Raw genomic sequence first — 18,085 nt, forward strand, 5'->3', positions numbered from 1 at the left:
CTTTGAGAAATTTTGAAAAAATCAAAAAACGTCACATCTCGGAAACTACAAGCATTTGAGCAGTCGCGTTTATCATTCGCATGTGGCAAGATTTGCAACTCTTTAGAGTACCCTGACAACACCGAACTATCACGTTGGGTATTTCAAATTTCGAAAAAAAACTAATTTTAACTTTCTGAAAATTTTGAAAAAATCACAAAAAACGTCACATCTCGAAAACTACAAAAAATTGAGCAGTCATATTTGGAGGCAAGATTAGCAATCTTTGAGATTACTCTGACAGGACCCAACTACAGGGTTGGGAATTTCAGATTTTGTAAAAAAAAATTAATGTAAGTTTTCTGAAACTTTTTTTGAAAAAATCACAAAAAACGTCATATCTCGAAAACTACAAGGATTTGAACGGTCATATTTGGAGGCAAGATTTGTTACTCCTTAGAGTACTCTGGTAGCACCCCACTACAGGGTTGGGAATTTCAAATTTAGAGAAATAATTAATAAAAATTTTCTGAAAATTTTTGAAAAAATAACAAAAAACATCATATCTCGAAAACTACAAGGATTTGAGCAATCAAATTTGGAGGCAAGATTCGCGATCCTTGATAGTACTCCGACAGTACCCAACTTCAGGGTTGGGAATTTCAGATTTTGCGAAAAAAAATTATATGTTTTCTGAAAATTTTCTGAAAAAATCAGAAAAAAACGTCATATCTCGAAAACTACAAGGATTTGAACAGTCATATTTGGAGGCAAGATTTGTAACTCCTTAGAGTACTCTGACAGCGCCCAACTACAGGGTTTTTTAAATTATTTTGTTATTTGAAATTTCAGATAGTTTTTGAAAAAATCTCAAAAATCGTCTCATCTCGTTAGCTAAAATAAAAATGATTCGGGCATTCAAAATTAGAGGCCAAATTCGCAACCTCTAATTCGATATTGGGCTGCTTAATTTAAACTCGGTAAAACAACCACTAAAATCAAATTGGAAAATCGAACAAAAATTCTTAACCATTGCAATATATCATATAGCTTAAACTTGCAAAAAAAAATACGTTGAAAAAGCTTAAACATGGCGAGATAGTGAAGCCCGCATTTAAATATATAATAGATAATAGATAACCACTAAAATCAAATTGGAAAATCGAAAAAAATCTTAACCATTGCAATATACGATATAGCTTAAACATGCAAAAATAATACGTTGAAAAAGCTTAAACATGGCGAGATAGTGAAGCCCGCATTTAAAGGCCAAATTCGCAACCTCTAATTCGATATTGGGCTGCTTAATTTAAACTCGGTAAAATAACCACTAAAATCAAATTGGAAAATCGAAAAAAAATTCCTAACCATTGCAATATACGATATAGCTTAAACATGCAAAAATAATACGTTGAAAAAGCTTAAACATGGCGAGATAGTGAAGCCCGCATTTAAATATATAATAGATACAGCCAAAAAAATCCCAAAAACTAAATGAAAAACATGAAAAAGTTCAAAGATAACAAACAAAACTGAAGCAATACTTTTTTGAACGCAATTGCTGGTAAATAACCGGAACACATTGGAAGAACTTCCATTTGTTATTAAAACACTTAAATTATGAGCAAATTTCGTGCTGTCGCAACATAGCCGACAAAAGATAAGCAGATAAACAAAATTCCGGAAATGGCTTTTGTCCCACAGACTTGATCTTTTAACCGTTTTCTTAGCATGGATAGGCATTACCTCTATGACAAAAGTGAAGATTAAAGTCTTGATTTTGATTACCCATGAACCGCGCGCGGTGTCAATTGGAGCAACTGATTTTGCTTTATAATGTAACCCAAAAAAGTATAACACACATATAATAACGCTTGCGGAGAGCCAGCGTAAACAACAAATTAGGAAATTCAAACATATTTAAATGAATTCAATGGCAGCTTACTATATGGCACGTTAATTAAAGCAAGTTGGACCATAGTAGTTAAAATCGTCCTTAACTGTGAACATCATTAGTAATCGAACGGTTTCAAAAATTGCGTCAAAAATGGCTTTGTAAAAAGTCGACATATGAAATAACTCTTCAAGTTGCTACACAGGCGAAGCTGAGCTTCTTACCACTTGTAATACAAAAAAAAATGCACCACCTGAAATGGCGAATGTTCTCAAACAAAAAAAAACTGGAATTCTGTTGAACAAACCGTACGCTTAAAACTCAAGAAAAATCTAACTGCAACTCTTATAGAAATCGATGAGAAAAAAATTCAAAAACTTAAGAGGGAATGGGTTAAAAAACTAAAAGCAGGCTATACAAAACTCGAAGCTTTGCTTGAAACTTGGCAGCCAAACAACCAGAATGTCCTACAGAAAAACTTGGAGATACGAAACGGCCATACCCTTTGTTTGCTATAAGCTAAAACCAAAATGAAATCACAATTGAAAAAACATTCCAATTTCAAAAAATTGAATGCAAAGTTTTAAAAATTGCCAGAAAAGATTTGGCAGAAAATTTGAGAAACAGTGAAAACTTATAGAAATTACACTATTAGATCAAATCTCTCAAATATGAAGTTGATAGGCAACGGCAAGATCTAGATCAAAACAAAAAATAGACGCCCGTTTCGGAAATACAAAATACGAAAACTCAATTTTCCAAACAATGTCAACCAGGAAGAACTATGCTCTTCAATATAGTGCGACAGTCGCCCTATTCAGTTGTACACATTCAAGTTAGCATTGGCAAAAAAAACTTTCTGGTTGTTTATAATATAATTTTCGAGATTTTTTTGACAGATTGAATTAATACGCTGTTTCATCGTCTTGAATTGATTTCAAATGAAAATGCTCAAGCATAAAACACACCAAACCAACTAATATTGAAAACATTTAAACTCAAAATTAGTATTCAAAAATAAAACCGAAAAAATTTAAAATTTAAAAATATATTGCAAGAAAAATTATTTGGATCCCTATTTAAAGTCTAACCAAAAAGTTTGGTGAGCATAAAAACCAGGAAATGCTGAACTTTTTTACCCTCTTGAAAAGAATGGCAAAAGTATTTCATAACTTGTAGAAACTAATGTATTATCGAAAAAAAAGTTAGCATTAAAGCCTGTAAAATTGGTCTAAGAATTGAGGAAAATACTTCTAACTTTCAATGAAACTTTTTTTATCTTTCCACTTGTCGCTTTCGGTTTATTTGTCCGCTTAGTTTTTGTTTTTCTGACAAGCTTTCACGTTGATTATTGGAACTTTAATTTTTTGAAAGTAGAACGTTGAATTTTTTGAACGTAAGTTTCAACGTTCAAAAAATTCAACGTTCTACTTTCAAAAAATCAAAGTTCCAATAATCAATGTGAAAGCTTGTCAGAAAAGCGAAAACTAAGCGGACAAATAAACCGAAAGCGACAAGTGGAAAGATAAAAAAAGTTTCATTGAAACCTTTCGATTGCGAAATGATCGGGAAAACACTGTTAAAGGAATAATAACAAAACTCCAAAAGCAAAAAGAGCAATTAGCAAAGAGAGGAGCAAAAATAAGCAAAAAGAGGAAGCACCAATGAGCAAAAAGATGAAGCACACACTGCATGTGACAAATGCAGTGGATGTGTACTGCATGAAGGCTGAAAACTGTTGTTTAAGGTAAAAGTGTAAGTACTCGGTTGGAATACCCTTATTTATCATAAGGGTAATTAACACTAAAAGTGTCTGCCGAGGCGTTTCAATTTCGATTGTGGAATCAACCGTATGGTACAGACAAATAAAAAAGCATCTCTTGAAGTTCTCTTATTTTTTTCTACCAAAACTCAAGTTTAAAATTATCATCTTGATGCGATCTTATTTCTTTGACCTTGCCAGCTGTATGGGCCATTGATGACAAGTGAAAATAAAACTATCCCCCAAATGGGAGAATATTAACCCCCAAATCTGGAAAAATTCAAGGTAATCCCCCTGCCCAAACCTGATAAAGATCTTAAAATATCCACATCGTACAGACTTAATTCACTACTAAGCCCCGTTGTCGAAATTTTGGAGAGGCTAATCCCCTATAGAGGCAAATGCCACACCAACACGGTTTCCACCCATTCCACTACACAACTGCAATCTCCACCTTTGAATTTTGCAACACAGATGGTTTTAACCAAAGTCGTCACCTTTTACGTACTGTTCTCGCCACACTTCACCTTTCAAAGGCATTTGATTTGGTATATCATAGAACACTAGTTGAACTCATTCACGACACTTGTTGTCAAGAAGTTTAGATCGCTGGCTCAGCAATTACTTATGTGACCGACAAGCCAGTATTTTCAACAACCAGGTATTCCCCCAAAAATCGTTCACTGTTAGTTCCCCAGGGCTCTGTTTTACAATCGACACGTTTTAATTTTTATGTCCATGACGCCCCTCCGCCCTCTAAAATGTTCGCCTAACCTGCGCAGATGATTTCCACCCCCCTTCGCTCAAATTCGACAATGAGGCAGCATCGCGCTAACTAAATAGTTACCTGCGCCGTTTTTTAAAATTATTTTCACCTCCCGTAAGCTAGCATATGCGTCCTCTCAAGGATCAGTTACTTTGCTTTCGTCTTAGAACGAAGATTTAAAAAACTCCAAAATGTATTTTTGAACAACGAGTCTCACCCTCTTATTAAAAATTCAAAACTTAAGGGGTTACTTTTCACCCGACCATGTACTTTGCAGCTCACTGTAGAAGATCTGCTGACAAGGCTCGTTGCAGGATACGAGTTCTGAATGCGTTTGCAGGTTCCGTTTGGGGTTGATCTAAAGAGACTTTACCTTTAACTTACGAAGCCTTAATTCGCCCTATTTTAGATTATGCCTCCCAGGCCTGGGTGCATGCCGCCAGCAGAACTTCTATTAACTACCTGCAGGTCACCCAAAACCAAGCCCTCCGTGTAAGTAACAGCTGGCTCAACTCCTATAAGCTCCACTACCCATCTGCACAGTGAAGTCGAGATCCTAAACGTTCCAAATCAGCACTCCTTTTTAACTTCTCAGTTTTTAATCTCCACATATCGTATGGATCACGCATAATCATTTAATCACTCTTATTCAAGTTCGACAATCGATTTTATTGTTTTTCAAAACAACATAGATACCTTTTAACCGACCAAAACCTAATCACCAAATTTTAACGACTCAAAGAAAGTTTACACTTTTCTTTTAAACCAAATCAAGCTCCTTCTTAAACAAAAGCATACAAACCTAGTAACCAAGTTCCTTGCAGAAACCCCTCCCTTGAAATTAATTTTTATCCCACCTCTAAGCATCCACCCCTCTGATGAGGCCGTTCCCAGAATCACCCGCTGTAAGCTTTCCCAACTTCGATCTGGCTACAGTCGGATTTTAAATACGTACCTCGCCTGCATGGACAACCAAGTTTCCCCACTTTGCCCAAAATTTCTCTTGGCACCCCACACTAGTTGTCATATTTTAAATTGTCCTAGAAATCCCACCCCTTTTCCTCCCGGAGACATGTCACTAAGGCCGGTTGAAATATCGACATTCCTTAGCCTGGAGACGGAGGAGCAAACCCGTCCAACATGGGCAAAAAAGACAAAGTGAATATTGGGTGGGAAAGATGACAAAACACACCTTGTTTCAATTCTGAAACTTACCATTTTTCGTTCCGCAATTCAGAATGTATTGCCTTGACCTGCAGAAATTAAGCTATCTATTTTTGCGTTGTTTCAGTAGGATCATTTTCTCTATATCAAGCAGGAAGATACCGTGGTCCAGTGTCGACTGCTGCAGTTTGATCTGAGACAACCAGGAGTTTCCTATGCGGGGGACGTGGATGATTTACCTATGTTGATGGTTATACAGGGTACTGCTGAGCTGAATCCATTTTGCGAAAACAAAAAATTACTTTTTAGTTTTTGTTGTTTTCATAGAAAATAACACACAATAAAAAAATAAGCAGCAATTTTGGCTATTAATAAAAAAATTCTCAGAAATATATTGGATTGAAAGCATAATTATAAAACAAAGAGGCGAAGCGGAGCTTCGCACCACTTGCTATGCACATTAAAACAGCATAGTAAGCTAGCAGATAGGAAAGGAAAGAACAGCCAACAAATCCAAAAAAGTGAAAAACTTTCATAAGGTTGCCTGGAATGATGCTTTATTCCCAAAAAACCCATTCCTTAATACAATCGACTGCGCTTCATGAAAAATCAAAAACAAGAAGGTAGCGGCAACTGAGCCGGGAAAAATGTAGGTTAATTCCCGTACAACCGAAAACAAAATTGTTGCCATGAAAAACATTCAACTATATTCTATTGTAAGATTTTTAGCTTTTACTGCAATCTGTAGGGAAGCATACAAACTTATGTTTCCCTGAGAAGGGCGCAAAGCGAAAAAACAGTAAGGAAAATATACGAGGTCAGGGTTAGTAAAATTACCAATTGCAGGAGTAAATAAACCCAATACGCAACTACAACAAAAACTGTGTGCAGCAAAAAAAATAAGCCGACCGAACATAAGAACCAAATATTAGACCGACAGTTGTTTGAAACGGAACATTTCCCCTGTGAACAAAAAGGTCCTGGTGAGATTGGAACTTTTGCCGTCCTGGGCGAATTCATAACCACTAGACCAAGTGTACGGGAGACGCTAAAAAATTTGAATTCATTATGAACCAAGTTGTTCTGTTGAGCAAGTTGTCAACCCAAAAAAACCTATATCCCAGTTTGATAACGCTTGATTATCGCAAGCGTAATTATTTTGCTATGAAATTAAGTCTTTAAACAAAAATACTGACCAACTTTTCGTGACATTGAGACACATCTTTGAATTTTGTTTCTGGATCTGAATAACAATTTCAAAGGAGTTAGTATAATACCATAACCGCGACCCTACGAGCATTCTTTGAGGTACTTTACAGTACTGCTTAACAAACCTAATGAACCCTCGCCACTTAATAAGCATCTAATTCAAAAACGAGCATAAAGAGCATCTAATTCGATCTAATGCTCATTCAAAAACGTACCTAATATAATTTTCGACCCATTAGAAGTGTGAAAAATCTAATTTAATCTGAACGAGGATTTGTTCACTCCTTTGAAAATCACTAACAGAATGTTGTTGAAATTATCAAAAAGCCTTTCCTGGCTTTTCATTTTTAAAAAAATGTGGATTTGGTTTCAATTTAAGAATCAATCATGCTTTTAAAATGGTTGACCAACTTGAAATTATATAATTCTGCCATCATCAGTAGCGTGCCGAGTTTGTCGCCAATATGACAATTTTTGAGGGAGGAGCGCGCGCCGAAAAATGCGCAATTTTCTGGTCAAAATTTTCCAAAAAGTGTCTAAAAACGCCTTTTTTTGAAAAGTTCGCATGAGACGCAGAGAATTTTTTTACAAAATAGGGTCCTTACACTATTTTGGGACACCTCGGAAAATCAAATTGGTCAACCTAAAAAAAGTTGGCAAAATTTTTGAAAAACCGCCCCCACCCCCCTAGAAAATTTTCTGCGCACACCACTGACCATAATATATGCCGACGTAATATTTTCTCTTTTGCGTATAAAGCTTATGCTAAACTGCTGAATTCTAAATTACTTACCAAGTAACTGGTTAGTAAAATTTTCTTTAGGGCCAATTAAGCTCAAATTCTTCCGTTTTATTTTTCTTGAAACAGGTTTTACACCCTGTTAGCTAATGAAAACCAAGACCATTCGGAATACAAAATTTAATTCCCAAGTGATCAACACACTTAGTTTTATATTTAAAAAAATACATCAGCAAATTCAATGTTTCAAATAATGCGTTAAGTGCCTCTCAAAATTGTGTCTAAATAGGTTTTTTGTCGGTCCGTTTTATTTGTGGTTGGGGAATTTTCCCTGAGCCAGTTGTTCGAGATACTTTCTCTTGTCTAGTTCCTCGAATCTGGGACCCTCCATAGCTAAACCCCGTTTGTTGAATGAGTCGTGCATGAGGTTGAACTGTCTGTTTCCGTGAGGGGGCACCCACCCTTTCCTCACCATCTCGTCCCTCTTTTTCAATAACTCGTTAGATCGTTGCTTCTAAACAAATCGCAGAGGTCAAAAACTTGAAAGAATTTCTAACCCCTAACCGTACTTCGATAGACTTTACAGAAACTACTACGGCATCACTGTAACATGTTTTTTTTTCTATTACTTACAAGGCCGAAACGCCACTTGAATGACCAAGGTAACAATATATTAAAGCAATTTCCATTTATTACGCAAAGACGAACTGAAAACTAAATGAAGATGAACAACCATTCATTGTCATAGACTCTATTGCAAAATCTTTCTCGAATACAACAACAAAAAAAAACATCCAAAAAACAAATGAGTGACAAAAAATTTTGTAATTTTTGCAATCCAATCAAACCATGGCTGAATCTGCGCTGAAACTGCCCTGAAGATTAAACTATTATCGCACAGATGGTTAGTAGCTTGAAATATAACCGCGAATCAGAAAAAAAACCGCAAAAAAAATCTGAAACTGAAAAAATAATGATCTGAAAATCTGAAACGAAAAACCGCAGCATAAAACTTTTGACATCTGCATCAGTTTAGAACGCATGGAACTGTTTAATTTGCAAATCAAACTATATTTAGCAATGTATTACCAGAAGATCTATAAATCACAAAAAGCATATACCGTTCCCAAAAAAATATACAACTCCCAAAAAAAAATCAGCTTTCGAACATACATCAGCTTTTGAACCTATGTTGGAAAAATGAGCCTATGAGAAGCGGAAACAAAGCCGACAAAAAATCATACAAAAACATTTCAACTCGGTCGTAATACAGTTGTCAACAACGTAGACAGAAGATTTGAACAGAGCATTTGGAGAAAAAGTCAGCACAGAAATCAAGCCGATTGAGTTGGAGCCAAAAAAACCTACAGATCGAGAAATCTCGACCACCTCTTTATCTGTGCACTGGAAACCACAGGCCTTTGGCTTTTCACGCATAGGTGTTACCTCCACGCCAAATTGAAAGAACCATGCCTCATGGAAAAAAAACGAAGTCCGACCGGGAATCTAACCCTGAACCTTAGGGATCAAAGTCAACCGCATTTCTTCCAAACTACATGGAAAGGAGCCTGAAAATTGATAAACAGTAATGAACGCAAGGAAACTGAAAATATTTTTAGAATTTCGAAGACTAGAATTTCGAAGAAAAATAGATGGCCTTAAAGCTCTTTGAATTTGTAGAACAATTCGGACAATAATGGACGCTTTGTTGTTAAAACTCACCCAATTTGAGAAAATTAGATTAATAGGCAAAACTTTTTTTCGAAAAAAATCACGATTCAAACCGCGAAAAATCAAAACTCAGCGTGAACAAATTTCAAGACTTCTTCCTGAAAAAAAAAAAATCAGCAAGACCTATATAAGAGTACTCACTACGTTCATTACTCTAAAAAAACACAGCAAGTTAATTGTAAGAACGGATTTGTAAGATAAATGTTTTACGGGAAAAAGTTTCAAATTTTTAATAGCTTTCTGATATGCTGTTTTTCACTGACCAATTTGAATCTGTTCTGGCACTCCATCCAGTCTGCGAACTCCTCCCTACACTTGGCCATGCCCACTTTGGCCGCCTGGCCCTCCGAACACCACTCGTAGTCACGCTTGTACCTGGTAACAATGGCACTCACTTATACGTTTTTTAACGAATATCCTGTACGAATAGATCAAATAGTTAAACCAATTGTTAAGCAAACGATTACTTTTGACATCACTACCTAGCAATTATAATAACACGAATAACACTGAGGCGAAGCTTAGCTTCGCATCACTTGCGATACAAAAACAAAGTGCCAAAAATCAAAAGAAAATGTGTGAGACAAAAAGTGAAAAATTTAAATCGATTCTGCTGGAAAAATTGTAGGCTAAAAAAATAAGAACTTTTTCATTGCAATTGTCATTTGGATTTGTGCTACACAAACGCTATTTATTTTTCTTTCATAAAACAAGAAATGGAAACTCTCAAAAAAATTTTGGTCCAAAAACTCCTAAATATACTTTAAAAATGAGCTTAATATCTTGCAACCGAACAACCTGCATATCCTACAGGATAAATTGGGTATGAAAATCAACAAAAAATGCTAAAAACTAAGATAAAAAATGAAAGAAAATGAAAAAAACATGAATGCGATAGTTTAAAACAATTTCCGCAAAAAACTTGGTAAAGGTGAAAAAAACTCCGAAAGCTTATAAAAAATACCCACTTACATCAAATTTATCAGATATGAACTTGATACGCAATAAAAAAAAAAGAAAAAACACTCACCCATAGAGCCAATACAAAAATTCAGTTTTTTTTTCATAAAATTCGGCCGGAAAAAACCGCACTCCTGAATCTTGTGCGAGACTGTTGTGATAAACTAATTGTTGTGATAAACTTATTAAATAGTTTCATATACGTTAATGGGGGAAACTAATCGGGGCTGAAGCATTCTGGTCTACTCAGACGGTCGGAATCGGGACTCTGGACATCATTCGAAACGACATCCACGCCGACCACCTCATCGGAACCCGGGAGCCTCTCACGGTCGGAATCGGAAATCTGGACGTCATCCGAAACGACATCCACCCCGACCATCTCGTCGGAACCCGGGAGCCTTCTGTAAGTTCTTTCCAACATCAGGAAAATTCACGGAAATTACACTCACCAATGGCTTGCAGCTCCTGCAAGCAGCCGACAACCGAAGACTCTAACAGCAATGAGGAAGGCATGATCCCGGAAGATGCGTATACTGACGTAAATAAAAAAGGGACTCATGTAATAGTCAAATGGTTCGACGGTACGCGGCACCTGGTAAACCTGAAGAATGTGCATATCAACAATTGGAATGCAACCTGGAAAAACAAGAATGGCCTGAGTAAAAAATGGATCGGAAAACTGCTTCCATGGTCATATGCGCCCGCCATCGGCGAAACGGATCAGACAGCAAACAGTGGCCTTACCCAAACAATGCACATGTCAATTGCCGATCACAGTCTTCCATCGAACATCCAAACACCAAACGATGATGGCAATAACCCTAGTTCCCTCACGCAGGGAATGAACGCTCTGTCTCTTGAACTCCAACGCCGTACTCCAATTCCATCGCAGCCGGATACAGCGAGTTGCAGCGCTTGCAGGCAAAAACCGGGGCTCAGAAAAGATGGGAAGTTCTTTATGCATAAAATCAATGGAACGAAGTGCATAGGCTCAAGCCTGCTTACCGCGTGCGATCCCGGTCAACTCTAGCGCCGAAAACCCTTCCATTATCGACACTTTTCTCTCATCGCGCAGAAACACATAGAGGCACGTGCCAAAAGCATCCCGCCATAATGCGGGCCAGTTGCTCAGCCTTCTTTTGAACGATATTACAGCGAAACCTGAGGAAATAGATAACTGGACACGTCTCATGCTTTTCGCTTTCTGCTGCCTCGACGCACCGAAACGAGGTGGCAAGAAGCATACCAAGTCTCTGAGCGCTCGAATCAACGCCAAAGTCCGCGAGTTCCACACAAACAAGCTAATGAGACCAGAAGCAGCCCCCAGCACCCCGAAAATAGAAAGCAAGCGAAAGCAAAAGCCTCAAGAACTATCGGAGCTAGTCTCAGCAAAGATCGAAGAAGGAGACCTGAAGGGCGCAATAAGGCTAGCAAGCTCCGCCGAAACCATGGCTCCAAACGATAAAGCTACGTTACTGCTCTTGCGAAGTAAGCATCCAGTTCTCCGGCGAATACCCGACCGTCACCACTTCAAGCATCTGATGCTATCACCCATATTTCAACCGCCCCCGGTGAAATCAGAAAAGCGATTGAATCTTTTCCTCCCGGGTCTGCAGCAGGTCCCGCTGGACTCCGACCGCAGATCTTGAAAGAGCTTACTTCTACAAATTTGGGCGACGCGGGTGCAGCTCTTCTACAATCCCTTAGCGACTTCTCTTACTTGGTTCTGTCGGGCGGGGTTCCAGAAGACTTTCGCCCTTTCTTCTTCGGGGCGAACCTGTTTGCCTTTTCGAAACCAAAAGGTGGTATCAGACCCATCGCAGTAGGGAACACCCTGAGGCGTCTCGTCGCTAAATGTGCTCAACGGAATTTGCTGGAAAAACGGGTAGCGAAATATGGCGTAATGCAACTTGGATGTGGGATACCGAGAGGGTGTGAAGCCGCATCGCACGCAATGCGACACTATATTCAGGACACAAGCCGCCACCGAAATCGAGTTCTCCTAAAAGTACACATGTCGAATGCTTTCAATAGTTTACGCAGGGATGTCCTGCTTGAAACATCTCAGAGGGAGCACCCTGAAGCGTAAGCGTTCACTCTTTCAGCGTATGGTAAGCCATCGTGGTTGTTTTATGGCAACGAAGTGATTCCTTCCAATGAAGGAGTTCAACGAGGCGATCCTGAAGGCCCGCCTCTTTTCAGTCACGCATTAATGGATATTGTTGAAGGAGTCACAAGCGAAATGAACGAGTGGTACCTAGACGATGGCAACATCGCAGATGAGGCTGATGTAGTACTAAACGATTTTCGACGGCTCATTGTTAGTCTTGCGAATATGGGCCTTCAAATAAACTCCTCCCAGTGCGAGCTCGTGTTCTTAGACAACCAAGAAGAGCATATCCGGGAGCAGATTTTGAAGAAGTTCAGGCAAATTTGCACACTCATCGAAACAACCGAAATAGAAGACCTCGTTATCCTAGGCTCAACACTCGGAAAGCGGAGCCTGGAAAAAACTCTGACAGAAAAGAAAGAAGATCTCGAACGCCTATCACTGAACTTGAAAAAACTTGAAAACCATCATGCACTATCACTTCTTGAAAGCGCTTTCTCTATTCCAAAGCTCCTCTTCATTTTGCGTACATCACCATGCTTCAAACAACCGGTCCTTCTCGAAAAATACGATGAGATCTTGCGGTTAAGTCTCGAATCAATGTCAAACGTCAAGATAGATGACACCTCGTGGGAACAGGCAACGCTCCCAGTAAAATACGGCCGAATCGGTTTGAGTTCAGCTGTCCAGCTCGCCCCATCTGCATTTCTTGCTTCAGCGGCCGGCAGCGAAAAACTCATCTCCGAGATTCTTACCGAGGACACACACCTTGACGACGAGTTTTTGTTTTCGGCTATTGAGCATTGGCACGCCCTCTCGGATGCTGACTCGACCGTTGTGATCAAGGAGCCCGCAGCACAAAAAGACTGGTCCGCAGCTGTTAACAAGCAAAAGTTCGCGCGCATCCAATTGGTGAACGCAATCAATGAGACACCAAGAGCCAGAGTTCTGGCATACCAAGGAAAGATAGCTGGCGCATTGCTAAACGCATACCCCTCTAAAGCGACCGGACTCAAGCTCACTGACGAACAGATACGAATCTCCCTCGGACTACGACTGGGAGTTCCTTTTTGCGAACCTCATTTATGCAGCTGTGGCAGCGAGGTGAGAGCCGACGGACGTCATGGTCTGTCCTGCAAAAAGAGCTCAGGGCGATTTCCGAGGCATTCAATGATCAACGACATCATAAAACGAGCACTTAACTCTGTGGGCCTCCCGTCTCAGCTTGAACCTGTTGGTCTAACCCGCTCGGACGGGAAAAGAGCTGATGGCGTTACCCTGATACCATGGTTCAGAGGTGCAAGTTAAGCATGGGATGCCACAGTAGTTGATGCACTGGCCCCTAGCAATATACTACGAAGCTCCAACCACCCAGGGTCTACCGTAATAGCGGCTGAAGAGCGGAAGACCACTAAATATCAAGAACTGACTGACAGGGGCTACATATTCCAACCGATAGCCTTTGAAGTCCAAGGGAGAGCAGGCCCGTCTACCGAGAAGTTCTTATTCGATTTGAGCAAACGACTCATCAAGGAAACTCACAACAAGAAGGCATATAGCCAACTTATCCAAAGACTGTCAATTGCAATTCAAATGGGCAACGCAGCCTCCGTTATGGGTACATTGCCAGAACAATGCAGAGAACTGCTCATTTTGGAATAGCTTTGGTTTTTCAGTTGGTCAGAACAAAAACATTACTTTCTTTGTAGTTGTTTATCAATGTTTTGAACGAACCCTCTGTGCTTTAAAAAAAACAGCATATAAAAGCTGAGCATAGCTGAATACAATTTTGTTGTGTGACGTCGCTGAATTGTGTATTATGCGTTGTAATTAAATGTTTTAATGAAAAAAAATCTTCTTAGATAAAACATTCGAGTCAAAATTGCAATAAAAATAAGAATGAGTAAACCTTTCACTACGGGTCGGATTCAATACTGCGATCTGGGGATTTGGAGTCTCACGTCCTCTTCTCTCAGCCACGGGCGCTTAACGCTCGGAAAAAACTAGCCAAAACAAAGCATAGGACATGTTGTGAAATTTCAAGGCTACAGATCGTTATTATAGCAAAAGTGCCACCAAATTAGCCTTTAACTTGCCGGTTAGGTTGAAATAAATATTGAGTCACTCTACACTAAGCTCGCTAGTGTAAAGATAACGGGAATATAGAATGCAGGAAGGCTCAAAATAAGCCTGATGCATGACAAAAAAAACATATTTGAAAATTTGGAGATCCTGTGAACAAGACTTTACGGGGAATAAACCAGAACCCGGTTGCAATACCCTTGCTTATCGCAAGGAATATCAGGCCCTGGCCGGACTCGAACTAAGGAACTTTCTCGTACCCGTAATAGTCCCTCTAGGGCAAATGAGCCACGGATGACAAGAAAACTGAATCTATCATAACTCAAGCTATCGCGATTTTGTTAAGCAAGATCCTGATACTGAAAAGTCTATATTCCTACCCGTATCTGAGTGAGAATAGATAAAAACAAAACCTTCGTTCAATTTTGTAAAATTTCTTCTATTTTGATTTTCGCGAAGACAATCTCATTTGATTTGAAGAGCTCGAACCATAAATAACGACATGTAGCAATACTCAAATTTAAAAAAACAATATATCTTTTCCTGAACTTTCAAGAACAATTTGCGCAACCTTTTATGGGTGGCACCAGAACGTACAATTTGAGGGAGCAAGTATGCTAGATACAATTTTAGATGCCTCCTGATGAGACATTTTGCTGCTCTTAAAAAAATCGATAAAGGGACAAAGGCACTTGCATTTAATTTTCTTTAAATTTTCCCAGTTTTCACCAAAAAAGGAACCATGCTTGGCTCTTGCTTTTCAGAGTGGATATCGTTTGCTTGAAATGATCATGACCTCAACAGGTCCCTTAAAAGGTTCTTAACCGGCCGCTTGATGCAGTTTCCATAGATTGTCGGGCCAAAAGAATACAATTTGTCCGCAGTGCCATTTCTTGACCATTTATATAATCATAGTTTTTTTTCTTTATAATTTTCATAGCATTTCTTACATGTAGCAGACACTGTTTAGCGTGCACGTCGGATCATCAACACCATACCCAGTGAGCACATCGTAGAATGCATCTCCTACTTTTGTCGGTCTCTGCTGGTTGATAAGAACGTTGGTCATGTCCGCCTGTTTATCCTATCACAATCTAAAATTGTGTTTACAAAACAAGATTTGATATCCCTGTTTAAAAAAATTAAAGCGAATCTGAAAGTCGAAAATCATAGTGGTAACTACACAAGTCCTTCATCATTTCACTCAGTCAAAAATAATTTTGGAGTTTCATAAATTAGGAAAAAGTAAAGAAAAGTATCACGGGAAGAAAAGATCAGTTGGATTAAAGTGGGAACGGGGGTACAGCAAATTAATGACAAAAACGGCTTGTGCCCATGTTGCAGCAGGAAAGCTCCATATAGATCAAAGGGGGTTGAATGCGAGAGTTGCCGAAACTGGTATCATCTAAAATGCGGAAAAATATCCGATGACGTATACGCATCAATAACCGAGATAGTCTGGTACTGTGAAAGCTGCTGCCGAGCTAAGAACAAGGAGAAGAATACTCCCCAGGTGAAATTGTTCCTCAGGTATGTGGATGACATTGTTAGAACAGTCAGAGGGGAGCCGAGTTGTCTTCTCGATGCCGCCAATTCTCTTCATCCAAAGTTGCAGTTCACTCTAGAGAAAACTAATTCGGAGGGGAATTTGCCGTTCCTGGATTTGAACATAAATGTATCGCAGGGTAGGCGTGTAACTTGCAGTTGGTATCAAAAACCAACAGATACAGGGACTATACTGAACTATAGAAGCTGCGCCCCAACTCAGTATAAGCGTAGTGTTATCCAAGTCACTGTACACAGGGTTTTTAGGAGTACATCTAGCTGGGAGCAATTTGATAAGGCTAGGGAAACTAATAGGGCTCAATGGCTGACAAATCAGTACCCTGAAAATTGGTCCGCAAAGGTGGCATCGAGGGTAAGGGCAAGCCCCTGGATAGTGACAGGGGTTTGTCAGTTCAATCACCAAAGGATGGGAAGCCCCCAATGCTGATGGTGCAATATAGAGGTAACCAGAGACAATATTTTGCTAACAGGTTACGAAAATTAACGAACGTTCAAGTGGTTTTCACCACAAGAAAACTACAATCATGTTTACCATCACTGAAGTCAGCATTTTCTAATGACCTCAAGTCAAGAGTGGTTTATAAACTGTCATGTAGTGGATGCACTTCCATCTATGTCGGACAAACTGTTCGACATTTGACCAGTAGAATTGAGGAAGATAAGAAAGCAGACTCACCGGTAGGCCTCCACCTTCAGCAATGCCAACTTGAGGGAAATAATTGTAACATTCGTCTACTGCAGTCACACATGAGGCTTAAGAAAAATAGGCCCTATAACCACTGGCTCAAGGGTCAGGGACACTATCTCTTGTGTTTTTCTACCTCAAGAACGGTCGGAGCCAGTTCGGTTCACTTGTGACATGAGACTACGACCCGTTACAGCTTAAAGGCTACTACTAAAATATCCCCCCACTCTAGAATTAGAAACGTCCCCATACTTAGGTCTCTAGATACCCAAAATACATGAACGCCGTTAAAAACCGGGTTGGAACAATCCGTTAAGTTACTTTTTATTAGACAGTGGAACTTTGATCCATTTCAGATGGATCAACCTAAAACTCGCCTTACCTCAACATAACAATTATAAAACACACTCTAGGAATTTAAATTTGTACTCACATAGTAGCACGCTCAAGAAGTGGGAAATAATCCAGTCGGTAACTAACTCAAGAATTAAATAACGTAACTAAATGAGTCTAATGTTTTATAGTTTTAACAATGAGAACGAGTTTATACTCTAGACAATAGTTTTCTTGTGAACCATTAGGACACTCAAGCTGTCCACCTTTCCACCGAAGGTTCACTCTAGTCCAGTTCCGAATAATACTCCAGTCGTTATAATCCAATTCGAGGGAATGCTCTCGTCTCTGTCACAGATGGGACAGCTCTACTCTCGATTATTATAGTGATGGAAATTGCGAATAGCAATTTCCTACTGCTTTTTCTTGCGACTTTCCCGCGTTTTCGACTCAATTGTTCTGAAATTGTTCTCATCTCTTTTTCTGATTTTCAGTTCTCGCGAGAAAATCGTGCATGACAGGTTCCATTCGAAATTTTGAAAAATTAAATTTCACTCCAAAATCAAGTGTTTTTTGCTTCTCTCAAGGTCAAACTTCCAAATATGACCGACTGGCACATACTCCCCGGACTCGAGATCGATGTCCTCATCGCGCGCTGTCTTCTGCCAGTGAGTCCCAGAAAAACCGAGTGTTGCTCAAGATACAGTGCCAGTGGTCATTTACAGAAGTTTGCAGCAGATTTAAGCTTATCTACACCCCAAAATTCACAGCCATTTAAAATTTTCACACTATTGCTAAACAGCAACCAAAATCTGCATACACCTGCACCCTTGAATTTTCGCTTTTCAAGCCAATCATTTTAAAATCTCTTTTGTCCTATTCAATCAGGAAATTGTCATGCAGCATTTCGATTTATATAATAAATATAGTATATTAGTAACAATATTTGCTTTGTTAAAATTTCTTTTTCGTGAATCCAAGTTTCACTCGGATCCACGCTCAAGCCCCCCTTCCCTCTCAAGACTCAAGATCCATCCGATTTGCCCATTCATCTCGTACTCTTCGCCTTGGAGGTACTGCATCCTGAAGTGCTAGATGCGGC

At 39.2% G+C, this 18,085-nt stretch overlaps 2 protein-coding genes across 2 annotated transcripts in view; one reads left to right on the forward strand and one right to left on the reverse strand.

Annotated features, from left to right (window-relative positions):
• Positions 1-7,678: 7,678 nt before the first annotated feature.
• Positions 7,679-15,602, reverse strand: LOC134851693 (uncharacterized). Its single transcript, XM_063867890.1, has 3 exons — positions 15,350-15,602; positions 9,508-9,619; positions 7,679-8,027 (listed from the first exon to the last, which is right to left on the reverse strand). The coding sequence occupies exons 1-3, from the start codon at positions 15,466-15,468 to the stop codon at positions 7,821-7,823; spliced, it is 438 nt and encodes a 145-aa protein (XP_063723960.1). The 5' UTR covers positions 15,469-15,602; the 3' UTR covers positions 7,679-7,820.
• The window catches only part of LOC134851691 (putative Ras-related protein Rab-33), a 524,903-nt gene continuing 517,187 nt past the window's right edge, over positions 10,370-18,085 (forward strand). The window contains exon 1 of the mRNA XM_063867886.1: positions 10,370-10,395. The gene's annotated coding sequence lies outside the window, so the exon portion shown is untranslated. The remainder of the gene's footprint in view (positions 10,396-18,085) is intronic.

Source organism: Symsagittifera roscoffensis, chromosome 7 (genome assembly GCF_963678635.1).
Source record: "Symsagittifera roscoffensis chromosome 7, txSymRosc1.1, whole genome shotgun sequence".
Lineage (NCBI taxonomy): Eukaryota > Metazoa > Xenacoelomorpha > Acoela > Convolutidae > Symsagittifera > Symsagittifera roscoffensis.